At 52.0% G+C, this 13,375-nt stretch overlaps 1 protein-coding gene across 1 annotated transcript in view; it reads right to left on the reverse strand.

Annotated features, from left to right (window-relative positions):
* Positions 1 to 13,375, reverse strand: part of Adamts2 (ADAM metallopeptidase with thrombospondin type 1 motif 2) — a 198,492-nt gene that overhangs the window by 124,478 nt on the left and 60,639 nt on the right. The window contains exon 3 of the mRNA XM_042054890.1: positions 6,894 to 7,053. Within this exon, the coding sequence (XP_041910824.1) occupies positions 6,894 to 7,053 (160 nt within the window). The remainder of the gene's footprint in view (positions 1 to 6,893; positions 7,054 to 13,375) is intronic.

The raw sequence follows: 13,375 nt of genomic DNA on the forward strand, positions 1-13,375 counted from the left end.
CAGGCTTTCTGGGAGCAACTGAAAGCTAAGGCGGTTCCTCCAAGAAACGCCAGTCATTTTTAAGAACTGTCTCTTGCATCTGAGTTGGGGCCACAGCCAAGTCAGGGCTGAAATTGTCATCCTCTAGGTGACATTGGTCATCTATCCAGGAACCAACAATCCAAGACTTTCCCCAGGTTCCTGTGTCCTGGTTGTCCTTACCCCTAAACCAGAGTCCAAAGAATCACAAAAGGAAGGAAGTTAGGGAGAGAAGGCCTGAGGCACAAGAATGGTTAAATCTAAACCGGAGACAGAGCAACCAAGCACACAGGTCTGTCAGCACCCGTCAGGCAGAATGCCAGGCATAGACTGTTGTGGGGACTGATTCTTGTCCCCCATCCTATCTCTATTGAGGGATGAGGTGGGGATCTGAGCTGCTGCATGCCTGGCTTCTGACTTTATAGCCTAGGAAGGACCTCCAGGGCAGCACTCCCACACCACAGACCCCAACCCAGGAAACCAGCCAGGCCAGGGGGCTGGGCCCAGCCAACTCTGCTGACAGCTCTGGCCCCAGACAACACAGGGCCTCGTGGAATGTGCAGCCTCCAGCTCTCCCAGAGTCAACCCCCACCCACCCTTCCCAGCGTGAGGCCACGTCACCACCCTGGCATCTCCCAAAGTTCTCCCAAGAGCCCAGCCTACAGGACAGGCGCACTGTGGCCTCTGCCAAGGGTGTGCTCGGCTCTGAAATACGCCTCCCTGAGTCCAGGCCAGCCACCTCAGGTTTCACAATAGTGCTCTCCTTGGGTGCCCCAATCTGCAGGAATGGGGGTAGGGGATTGAGAGAGCACTGAGTACCAGGTCCAGGGCAATGAGCTGACCATGGACAGATGGGCATGCTCAAACTTCAGGGTTACCATGTGAGAGCTCAACCCCAGGGCTCTGGGAAGAAGTTCAAGAAACAGCTGGGTTGAGACACACAGAAGGGTCCTGGTGTCTGGACATAAGCCAAGGCCAAGACTCAGTCCTAAGTCCACCCAAAGGCCTCCCTTCACTTCCCCGTTCTCTGCAATCCCAGGATTCAAAGCTTAGACATGAGGCTTGAGACATTAGCCCCAGAATATCCACAACTTATTCCCCAGAATCCACCGCCATTCCCGTCTAAGGCTAAAGCAATTGCGCAGGAGATTAGATTGAGCACCTGGAGATGGGGAGGCAGGCTGTTCAAGATTATTTCAGAAGGCCCTAAAAGTCATCCAAAAAAATGCCTTAATAAGGGGGAGGGAGAAGGAGACCTGGCTTCAGCAGAAGAGGAGGAAGCAATGTGATCACAGAGATCGGCACGATGCGGCCACAAGCCACGGGGAGGGAGGCAGCCACCAGGCTGATGCTGGGAGAGGCCAGGGGAAAGCTCTCACAGACCCACCTTCTAATTCCTGACCCCCAGAGCTCTGGGAGGCTTCACTAAGCTGTTTGAAGCCACTGAATCTGTTGTGCTATTGCAAGCGTATGAATGTCTGTAGGCAGAATGGCCCCTCATCTGGGTGTCAGCAAGTCTGACCCCTTCTCCACTGTACCTCTCTCAGGTGTCTCAAATCTTCCATGCTCCCTACTGTCCAGACCTCACCTTCGGCTAAGCCCTCTATCTAAGATCACATCCACGTGTAACCGAGTCCTGGTGGCCTGCCTGCCAGGAAGTCCTCACACCTTCTTTGCATCCAGAGGCGGATCTAGACAGCCTCTGCTCGCTTACCCTCTTCCTCTCTGCCCCACCCCCATGGCATCCCTACCTCCAACTTCCAGCATACTGCAGCCTGAGCAGGATTGCCAAGTGCAGGATGCTTGGTCAGATCCCAAGAGACCTCTTATGGCTGCCCACTGCATGCAGGACACTGTTCAGATCCCAGGTCGGCTGTAGCTACATCCCCCTACTAAGCCCCGGGACATAAGCTCTGCCCCACCCCATCCCCCACTTCACCCTGCATGGCTCCCTGCACCCTGGAAAACTCCTATCTGAGCTCAAGGAGAGGTAATGCGATAAAGTCTGGTCAGAAGGGGTTGGCTTCCCAGTCTAAGGGAAGGGCTGGCTATGGGCCAGTAGGTGGAGACTTTTTCAGGCCACACTCAGCCACGTGGAGGATCCACTTGGTGCCTACACTTCATCCTATCTCTGCAGGCTCGCCTTGGCAAAGCAGCTCCTGTGGTGTGGAGCCTCCTCTGGCCATCAGGGAGGACACCCAAGCCTGACAGCAGCGGGCAGAGGCTTGGCACCCGCTGCTTCTGAAGAGGAGGAGGCAGCCAAGGTCACTGGCGCAGGACAGTCTGACTTCTCTCAGCCCTGGGGCAATGTGTACAGCTGGCCTTGAGGGCACAGCAACCCAGAAGCAGGTCCCCATGGCGGGAATCACCTGCCTCATTTCCATTCCAAGGTAGAGCCAGGGGGACCCCAGGGCAGCAGCTTAATGGGAAGAACAGAAACTACTTCAGTCTCTGCGTCTCGGAAGCCTTGACCAATGGGAGGGGCCTATTTGGTCCATACGGTGCTTTTCTGAAATTTGAAGCCACATTTTAAAACACTGGAGAGTTCTCATAAATATCATTGTCTGAATTCTCTTGATGCTAAAATATTCAGCTGCCCTGGTTCCACGAGGCAACCTAAGAAAGTAAGGTCAAGAGAAGGGAGGGATCGTGCAGGAGGCCTGAGTTGAATCTACACTACTGGAAGGGAGGTGGGGATGAAAGCCAAGCCAGGAGTAGATTTTGTTGTTATTGTTTGCTGCTGTCTTCATTGAAGACCTCTGAGTTTGCAGCTTTTGCCTTAATGGTGGGATGCTGTGGATAGAAGGGAGGTGATCAAATATCTAGACTATGACACAGGGATCTTCTCAGAATCCCCAGGTTCAGTGGAGACACCGCCTTTGATGGCGCCAGTGAGGGGGCTGCTCTGTGTGTGTGACCTCATCTGTCTGGCCTTCCCACACGCGGGGAGGTAGCTGGCTCAGACTGGATCCAGTCGCTCCTGTGCAGGGTGTTACGTCGGACTGCCACGCACTGCATCTCCCGCTCGGTTTCACCTTCTGCACTCAGCTAAAAGGGAGTCACTGAAGATACAAAGTTCTGACTTCTGGGACATGTTACTGGTACCTTCCATGACAGAACAGTGCTCATCAGATGTGATTAGATTAAGGATGTTGAGAGGGAGAGGTGCCCCAGAGAAAACCTAAATGGACCCCACCTTCCAAGATGGAGGCATAGGGATGTCGCACACAGGCAGAGGAAAAGAAGTGACATGCAGGCCTCTGGAGGCTCAAGCCAAGGGAAGCCAGCAGCCCAGAGCCCGAAGACACAGTGAACACATTCCTTCCTGGCATCTCAGAGGCAGTGCGGCCCTGCTCACATCTCCATTTCGGCTTGGTGACAGTGATCTCTGGCTTTTGGTTCCCGAATTATGACATAATACATGTCTATCCAGCTAGTGTTCCACAGATGTCTTATGCTTAAGGGCAAGATACATGCCAAGATCACCCAGTTCCAAGTGCAGAGCGGGTCTTCTGGCCTGGCCAGGGCTTCAGCTAATGCACTTTAGTGCCGGCTCCTTCTTCAAGAACCCCAGACAAACACAAAAATGGGAGCAAAGACAAGGTCTGAGGATGGACCCAGAAGTCACGCTTTTGTTGACACTTGAGTTTCCTCTCTCCTGGCATCTTGACTCCCTGCCCCCCCCCCCTCGATACTTTTTGGAATGTCTTGAACCCATATCCTGTGGTTGCCTTGGGGCGGAGCCAGAACAGTCTGATCTCTCACTGGGAGAGTCTGGGCTTGCAGCCCAGGACTGAGGCCTACAATTCAGCTTTGGACAGTTTGACCTCCTCCAGTGACCAGTCCCTATCCACCCCATCTTCCAGCCCAACTTCACCCTAGCCCTGGCACTTGGCCGTTTCCAGCCTGCATCAGTCAGGTTCCTACCTGGTCCCCTGCTTTGATTTCCATGTGTCACTTCTTGGCTTCCTGCTTGGAGATGTGACTTCTTACCTCAGCATGCAATCCTGCCACTGCCCAATGAGCACTCTCCAGAGACCTAACCAATAGGGTCACCTAGCCTTGGACTCTCCGCCTCCAAAAGTGTCAGCTAAATAAACCTCCTTTCCTGATAAAGTTACCCTGACTCGGGTATTTGATTATAATAACCAAACCTAAAATGGGCCAGTAAAACTCCTGGTCCCTGTGTCTACTGTGTGTTACTATAACAAAACATGTGAGTAAGTATTGAGGTTTGTTTGGCTTGGGATGTTCACTGGCATTGTGCTAGTGTCCTTGTACACAGCCCCTTGGTTGAGTCACAACACAGTGGAGGGCGGAGCTACGTGGAGGGTATCAAGCATGTGTAGTGAGCTCAGTTTATAAAAATCTGCACTTAGAAAAATGAATTCACTCCTGTGAGCCCTAACCAACTCCATGAGTCCACTGATGAGGGCAGAGTCCCACAAGCTAGCCCCACTTCCTAACAGTTCTGCCTCCTCAGCATAGCCTCCCAGGGATCAAGCTCTGAGGACAGCCCATACCTTCTCCTACACACACACACACACACACACACACACACACACACACACTGGAGCAAAACAAAGCCTTTGCCCTGGACCCCTTAAGATATGCTGGCCTGCTGTACACAGCCATGGGACACAGATTTTATAAGTTCCAATTGCCATTCTGTGCCTTGTCAGGGCCCAAGCTGATGGCAGGCTGAACTGTTTGAGGTCACCATGGGCCCTTGGCCCAGCTCCGACATAAACTGTCTGGACCCCCTCCAGCCAGTGAGTCCATCTTAGCCCTGGGCCATTTGGGAACCATCAGACACATTCAAGGGGCTGCAAGGTCTCATCATGTTGACACTGACTAGGAAGGCTCAGAAAGGGGGTTTAGCCCCCAGAGCACAGGCCTGTGGTCTGAAGCTACAGCCCAGGACTCCCCCACAGCCTGAGCTCCCGGCTGGAGTGCCTGGCCTTGCAGCCCAAGACTGTGGCCTTGGACAGATTCATCTCCTCCATTGATGACTGATGTCCTGGTCCTACCCACCCACCTTCCAGCTCGGCTTCATCTGACCTGGGCAGTTGATCTCACCCAGCACCGTCTATCTGGGGTCAGTGGTTTCTGGGTGGATTCTGAAATTCCTCTCCGCGCATTCTCAGTTCCAAGTTCTTATTAGGGATGTGTGTATGGGATCGGGAGGCAAAGGCACTACTCAACAGAAGAGGCCAAAATGCTAAGCACAGTCCAGAAAACAAAACCGAGCCAGCTAGACCATTGGGGGAAGGGCCCCAGGGCAGGAAGATAAGCCCACTATGGAATCTGGGATCGGAGACACAGCTGAGGGCACCCAGCCAGCTCCACGGTGCAGGCTCCACCTCACCCAGCCTGAGCCCAGGGGTGGGGAGAAAGAGGCCACAACCACCTAGACTCTTCCAGTAGAAGCCGGCCCTACTGGAAGAAATATCAAGGATAAAGTGGCCGACCCTGAGCTCTCTTAAGAGACAGACTTCCTCCTCAGCTGTTATAAGGGAACAAAAGCTAACATTGTCCAAACGCAGTTGACTGGCAAGAGAGCTAGGCCAGGAGGAGGCCTCCCTCCAGGTCCGGGGCACTTCCTCTGTCCATTTTCCCTCCAGCCTTCCATGGTTACTCTCACTCAGGAAAACCGAAGGGCGGGAGTGAGGCTAAGGTTTGGGTAAGGCTGAGCAGGAAGCCCCCAGAACCCAGCAGTTGACAGGTAGAAGGCTATTCATTACCAGGGAAGACGGGGCAGCTAGAAATATTATCTCCAGGGAACGCCAGTGTGCCGACGAGCAATTCCTTTACTGAGGCCCCTGACATGGTGTCTTAAAATTAGAACGGTACCTTGCCAGGCTGTGCCCAATTGATCTGTCAAACCAGATTGTCAGCGGGATCTAAAATAAATGGGCTGGGGTTCGCTTAGAGGAGAGGGGCGATTTCAATAAATCATAGCACAGGGAAGGGCTCGCCAGTCAGGGGCATCTACTAACTAGATACCTGCAGATGTGTCTGATCCAAAATTCTGGGTCCCCTGCCCATGGCTGTCCCCCCTCCTCCATGGCTTTACTCAGCCTGGAGTACAGGTCTAGGCAAGGAGGCCTTGTTTACACACTGGGGCCCTGGGACCTACAAGAGCACTTTAGATCCTGACCCCGGCCTCCGCTCGATCTGGTACCCCAAATCCAGAGACCTCTGGGGTGGGTCAAGCTGTCTTGGCAAGACCTGTGAGGCTACAGCCAGGTGGCCAGTCAGTCGCTCAGGCCACTCGTAGTTCCTCCCATATTCCTGGACCCAAAGCACCCAGTGATTCTAAGTTGAAAATGGAAAGACCCTATGAGTGCGTGTGGAAGACATTGAGGCTGTTAAAGCTGCTCTGGAGTCTTTTCGAGGTGTGTCTGGGGTGGGGAGAGTAGAGAAAGAATACTTGGGGCCTTCTCTTCCCAGTGAGCATGGAAACCCTGGGATAAAAGCAGACACCATCCCAGAGACCACAGTGGTATAGGAGCAGGAGACAGGGGCTGTCTGGAGGATGCAAGACGCTGTCTGCATTGACACCGCTCTCTCCTGTTCCCTAGCATTCACAGAAGATAGACCACTAGACAGTCTTCTGTAAGCAGTGGGGACCGTCACTATTGGTTACCCATATGTACCCTCTGCCTCAGCACCCCAGCACCCCGCATGCCATGCATCCAGTCAGGCAGGCAGCTGACTTCTTCCTGAGCTAGTATGGCTGGGGCTCAGCTTCAGCCTCCAGTCATGTCTGCAAACGTGGACCTGAGTTTCCCCAGATGTTTCCCCGGGAACCAGGAACAGTCAAGAGACATTCAGTGCTCCCCACCCAACCTGCCCATCCACAGCAGCCTTACCTGTGTCCAAAACCTGTGGCCCCGCCAGAGGAGGGGATTTGGGAGTGGGCGGTCTGCGATACACCACATGTACTCGGCCTTGCTCAGCCTCCCGATCCGCCTGACCCCTCTCCAGGGGCTCAATAAAGAACTCCTCCTCTTCCATACGGATCAGACCAGCCTGCAGAGGCAAAGTGGAAAAGTTCAGACTCCCAGGGCACCGACGGAGGAGGGAGAGCAGAGAGGAGAGTCCCTAAGGGTAGTGCCCTCCCTCTGGAATGTCTTAGCATCTGCAAGTGTAGCTGTAAGACTGTATGTGGGCCTATGAGGCCACAAGGGTGCATCAAATACGAGCCACCTCCAGAAACAGAGTCATTCCAAGACACAGGCCAAATCCATCAGCCAAGAACTGCATCTACCTACAAACAACAATCAGTTCGCTCAGACGATGCTTTCTTAAGAGAGAAGGGTAAAGGGATCTCAAACGAACTAATTAGCTTAGCTTCACCTTGAACGTCTAGCCCCTGCCTCCACTTTGTGCGTGCTGAAACTAGAGATGTATGCTGCTGTGCCTCTTGACTCTGGAGAGTCAAACTCAAGTCTTTACATGAGAGAGGCAAGCTCTCTGCCAACTGAGCGTGCATGCCACAGCACAGATGTGGGGGTCAGAGGACAATCCGCAATGCCTTCCCAACTTGTTTAAACAGGGGCCCTTTGTGGTCTTTCCACTACGTATGTCAAGCTAGCTGGCCTGTGAACTTTCGGGGGTTTTCCTGTCTCCCCACCCTCCTGCTCCTCTCCCCCACCTTCCCATAGGGGGCTTGGGTTATAGATGCTCACACCATCACACCCAGCTGTTCGTATATCCTGGGATTTAAACCCAAGTTCTTGTGCTTTGCATGGGAAGTATTTTCCTTCGCTGAGTCACCTCTAAAGCCCCAGACCATACTTCTTAATACTGTGAAACCAACCACTAAAATGATGAGATTTCACCTTTTAAAATGAAATCCCAGGAATGACAGCCCCGTGGTTAAGTGCCCCTGCTGCTCTTGCAGGGTTCCACATTCAGTTTCCAGAACTCATGTCAGACTTCTCACAGCATCCAGGAACTCCAGCCCCAGGAGATCCCATGCCTTCTTCCAGCCTCCAAGAACAACCGCATTTACACAGACAGATGCGTGCACATAACTAAAAATACGTCTTAAAACGTAACTCTTAAAAAGAAAGGGAAATTGCGACTTTCCTTGGAAAACAAAGTTTTGACAAAATTAAGTTGCACACTTCCTGGCATGGACATCTCAGACAGACATACACCCCTGTGCCCAGCCACAGTTCTCTGCCTCCTCCTCTCCCTCTGCCCACCCTTGCCCTAAGACCAGACTCTATGACAAGTGTTGCCTGCATGGGGCTTCCTGCTGGACCCTTTTGTCTGCATTCAGGTTACTGTGTTCTCAGTCACTCAAGGCTCTCAGCCTGCACCTGTTTGAACCTCCCACTGGTCACTGGGTTGTGTGTGAACATAGATTAATCACTGACCCCAAACTTGCCATACACTAGTGTGGGTGTTCCTGCTGCCATCTCTCACCTGGGTCACCTGCTAATAAACCCCTATTCTCTCTTTCACATCAGGCTCAGAGACTCCCAAAGAGCCTTTCTCTGACGCAGTCACCTGGTGCCACCCAGCTCATCTGACCCTCATCCACTCCAGTTCCCACACTATGCTTCTTTGGTCTGCCAACCGTAAGTCATAAGTCTCCTATTGTGTCTAGCCCGGGGATGTAATTCCTGCACATCATACAGTTACGACCAATGGGGAATTTGTACAGCTTCCGCTGGTTGTTCAGATTTATGATGTAGGAGAGTTAACACCAATGACAGAGCCTCGGGTTCTCTCAGACAATCAGAAGAGCTAGTGTTTCTGTTTCTTGAACTTAGCTGGTACTAGCTAGGGTTCCCTGTCCGGTCCCTGGCATCACCCATCCAGATGTTCAGAAACTATTCGCCCTCACCCCATAACCCAAATGGCATCTGTCACATCATCAACCTGGCCATGAGGGACAGAGTAGCTGTATAGGCCACCGTCCTTTTCCCTGACCTCAGGGTGCCCTGTGGGCCCTATACTCTTGCTAGCTGGGAGCTTTAAAGACTGAGTGCAGTTGGCACTCTGATAGGGCCTGCTAAGCATTTGCAATCAGTGCTAGTCTAGTGGAGGATGCTAGATGCATCCATACATCTGTTGCCTTTACCTGCGGAGAGCCCAGGTGCCAGAGGGCAATGCCCACTGGAAAGAGTAGCTCCAGTCACAGGGAAGGGCTGGTGGGGGACAAGCTACACAGGAAGCATCAGGCCCAGACTCAAGAAACAGGGATGATGTCTAACTAAAACCTGCCCTAACCCTGCCTGTCAACCAGAAGTTAGAGCGGGTGACCACGTGTAGGTGAGGGACATGGCACATAGAAAGGCCTAGAGAAGGGCTACTGTCAACAGAACAAGCTGCCTGGATGGCTGGGAGCCTGGGGGTAAAGCTCATAGCATGTAATGGAGCAGGTCTCTGTAGGAAGGGGGTAGTCAGCAGCCTGGAAGGCTCTGGGCAGAGAAGACCTCACGTGACTCACAGCTGCTGTGGACAAGGGGGGACTGGAAGAATGTAAGCGGCTCTGGAGAGCTGAGAGCAAGCTTCAGGTGCCTGGGAGGTGGGTAGCAGGGTCTGGATGAGGCATACAGATTCCAGGAATATGAGGAAGTCAAGTCTGGAACAATCTGGGGACAGATCTGATTCTGCTAGGTGGGAGATGCCAGGGCCAGAAGTACTTCCAGGTCTGGAATTCAGGGCACTACTAGACCCCAATCTATCCAGGTCTCAGGCACAGGTGCAAATGTGGTAGGAAGGGGGCTCTGCAGAAGGGACTCAGCTGAAGCTCTGCATTTCGGAAGGTTCCCATGACCATCAGTGTGGCCCTACATATAACCACAGTCTTTCCTGTATGTAGGAGGAGGCTGAAGAAGAGGGGACTTAGAAGATGAGGTGGGGATGTGGCCCTGGAGACAGAGGTCAACATGTTGCAGCCACAAAGACCGTCAGCAACCATGCAGAACTGGAAGAGGGAGCGCTCAGCCCTGCAGACAGCTGGAGCTCAAGCAGGCTCCAATGACTGCAGACTTCAGCCACCAGAACTGCGCAAGAATGAATTTTGACCTTTGTGGGTCATTTGTTACATAGGCAGCATCAAGAAAGCCATGCTGGGAACAACGGTTGGCCTGGTAAAGAGGAGCCAGTCTGAGAGGCATAGAAGAGGAAAAGCAGAGGAGCTTCCAGGATCCACTGTGTATGTGGCAGGGAGGAAAGCCACGGAAGTGGAAGGAAGACCATGGACTATGAGGAATGAGGGTTTGGTGGGAACCCTTCAGGCCCCCACGCTTATGACTCATCCCTGGTTCCCAGGGCACTACTAGACCTGGTGGGGACCAAGCAAATGCTTACAGGCTGAGTGAACAGTTGACCCCCAAGCCTCAGGACAGGTCCTCTGAGAGCTGCGTGATGGCAAAGACGAGAGGGCCGTCCCCACCCACTGATGTGTGCTGAGAATGTTTACAACAGCAAGAGTTACTTCCATGGATGGTTCCCATGTATGTAGTTTTAGAGGAGACAGGCGTCTCAAGTCCGTCTTTATTAATAGACGCCTTTGAATGAGCATGGGAATTAACCCCTGAGGGGTTAGCAGGGGACAAGCTAACCTGGGAGTCTGATTTACTGGATTTCTCCACCCTTTTTCTGGATGGGTGATTTCAGGCAGGATGCCAAAGGTCTCTGAGTCTCCAGTCCCTCAACTGTAAGTGGGGTGAGCCTGTCACCCCTCCTCTACTACAACTGCTACAGAAGCACATGAGGCCTGGGGCATCCTTAGAACTAGAGCACACATTGTGGTGGGCCTCGAGTCAAGATATCCGTGTATTCTGCTTGCTTTCCAGCGAGGAAACTGAGGCTCAGAGGATGAAGAGGCCTTCCAGAGATACACAGAGTCTAGGAATCAGAGCCACATGAAGGGCACTAGAAACTGGAGACCTAGGGAGCAGCGGCATCTGGCCTAAGGTCACTCAGCCAGATAGAAAGGGTGCTGGGGACTCAGAGATAAATCTGGGATAAGTATAAGGTGTGAAGCCAATTTACTCAGGTTTTCTTACATGACCAGAGCCCTCAACTTGACAGGATTCTCAGAGTTCTTTGACGTGTTCCTTGACAACCAGCATCCTAACAATCATCTCTGTTGGATGCCATGAAATGCACACTTGTCCCCTAAAACCAAGGGCTGACCAGTGGAAGACCATCATCTAGGTACCAGGATCACTCCAAGGTAAGTGGCTACTCACCTCCAAAGCCAATGAATGACCGTTTCTGAAGTCAGCGGATGACGGTCTCTAAGACCAGTGTGGGAATACAATGGGAAAGCATCTCCAGGACCAATGCATGGCCATTCCCACACCAATGCATGAGCCCACCTGACAACAAGATTGCCACCCCCAAGACCAATGTGTGGCCATTCCCACACCAATGCATGAGCCCACCTGACAAGAAAAGATTACCGTCCCCAAGACCAATGCGGGGCTACTCCAACACCAATGCATGAGCCCACCTGACAACATAAGATTACCATCCCCAAGACCAATGGATGACCACCCGAGATCAATGACAATCTCTAAGGAGAGATGACCACTGGAGACCAGCGGCTGACGGTGATAATTGGTCTTGTCAACTTTATGAGACTTAGAATCACTATGGAAATGAATCCTTATGCGGGCCTGTGAGGGATCATCTAGATTATGTTAATTGAGACAAGAAAACCCCCTCAAATGGGTGCCACCGTGCCACACACTGGAGTCCTGGCCTGAGGAAAAAGGAACAAGAACTGAGTGCACCCATCACCCTCCGCTTCTTGACTAGGGACACAAGGTGACCAGCAGCTTCAAGTTCCATCTGCCTCTGCAGTAGTGAACTGCACTGGGAGACCTGTCTGTCCATAAGCTGACTGTGTCACGTCTTAAGTCACAACCACCAGGCAAGCAACTAATGCATTGACCACCTGAACCTGAAGGCCTGCTGCCTCCATGACCAGGTTGATCATCCCCAAGCTAATGGGCGACCAGCCTGAGGCTAGTCTCTGATCACCCTGAGGTCATCAACAGACCTTCCCCCAAGACCACTGACCCAAATAATGCCACACATTGGGCTCACCCCAAAGAAAGCAGTGCTCATTAACAGAATGCTGGAGGATCAACAGTTTAGTATGCATCCCAGAACCAGCTGTCTAGAACCTAGCAAAGGAAAATTGACAAGGGAACAAGGCACACACTATGAGCTAATTTTTGCTGGGTTTTTTCCAGGAGTTTGATTTCCTGCTGCCAGTGGCAAGTGTATCTGTTTTTACATGTAATTTTTATTAATAAAAATTTGTTCCCTCTCCTAACTCAATAAATATTAAAAAGATCTCTCAAACACACCAGTCTGGAGAGTACCCTGTAGAGAGTCTGATGGTGGTCTGTGTCCCTACCCCATGCCTGTGCAGCCTGGAGAGCTCCCTGTCGGGAGTCTGCTGGTGGCCTGTGTCCCACCCCATGCCTCTCCAGTCCGGTGTCTTGCAGAAAGCCTGGCATTCTGGTTCCAACTCTCATTCAGCAAGGCTGTGATTGTTTGTCAAAACTAAACAGGTTTTCTACTGTGGGACAGAAGGAAGCTCCCATAGAGGACTCAGTCCCATGCCTCAGTGTCTCTGCAAGGGCCCAGAGCAAAGCCATACTTTGGACACCAAGTCAAGTTGCCAGTGTTCAGATCTCAGCAAATTATACAGTGAGAATTAACCTCTTCTTCCTCTACGTTCAGCTCCTTTGCTATTTGGCTGACGGTGAAACAGCCACTGGAAATGGAAATTAAAAGTTAAACACGTATTACAATCCAAAGATATCCTCTGCTACTTTTAATTTTTAAAGCATTTAAAACTGATGTGTTCAAAGCTGGGGTATCGTACAAAACGCAAGTGTGCATCTTACTCTCATTGGTAAAGCTGGCTGCTTGCCCTCAGCGCCGCCTCACATGGGAGCCAGAAGCTGCAGGCACTTCCTGTGCATGCATAATTCCAACCAGGTCTGTGGGTTAAACTCATCAATTCTGCAACTTCCAGCCCAAGAACTGTCACATGTTTATCTGAGTTGCGCTGGTGACGATCAGGAGAGAACAGGGACTGGGATATAGCTTAGTAGGTAAGAGTGTTCACTCTGCAAGCATGAAGTCCTGAGTTTGAACCCCCAGCATCACACAAAAAAGACAGTATCAACCATATGTGCCTACAATTCCAGGATTGAGGAGGAGGGCACAGGTGGGTCCTGAGAGCTCGTTTGCTGACCCAGGTAGGCAAAACCCTGTCTCAGAACAATGATGTAGAGAGGGACAAATGAAGACATCGAAGTCCTGCTCTAGCCTTCACCTGCATGCACACAGCTATGCACACTGG

The sequence above is a fragment of the Arvicola amphibius genome, chromosome 4 (genome assembly GCF_903992535.2).
Source record: "Arvicola amphibius chromosome 4, mArvAmp1.2, whole genome shotgun sequence".
In the NCBI taxonomy this organism is placed as follows: domain Eukaryota; kingdom Metazoa; phylum Chordata; class Mammalia; order Rodentia; family Cricetidae; genus Arvicola; species Arvicola amphibius.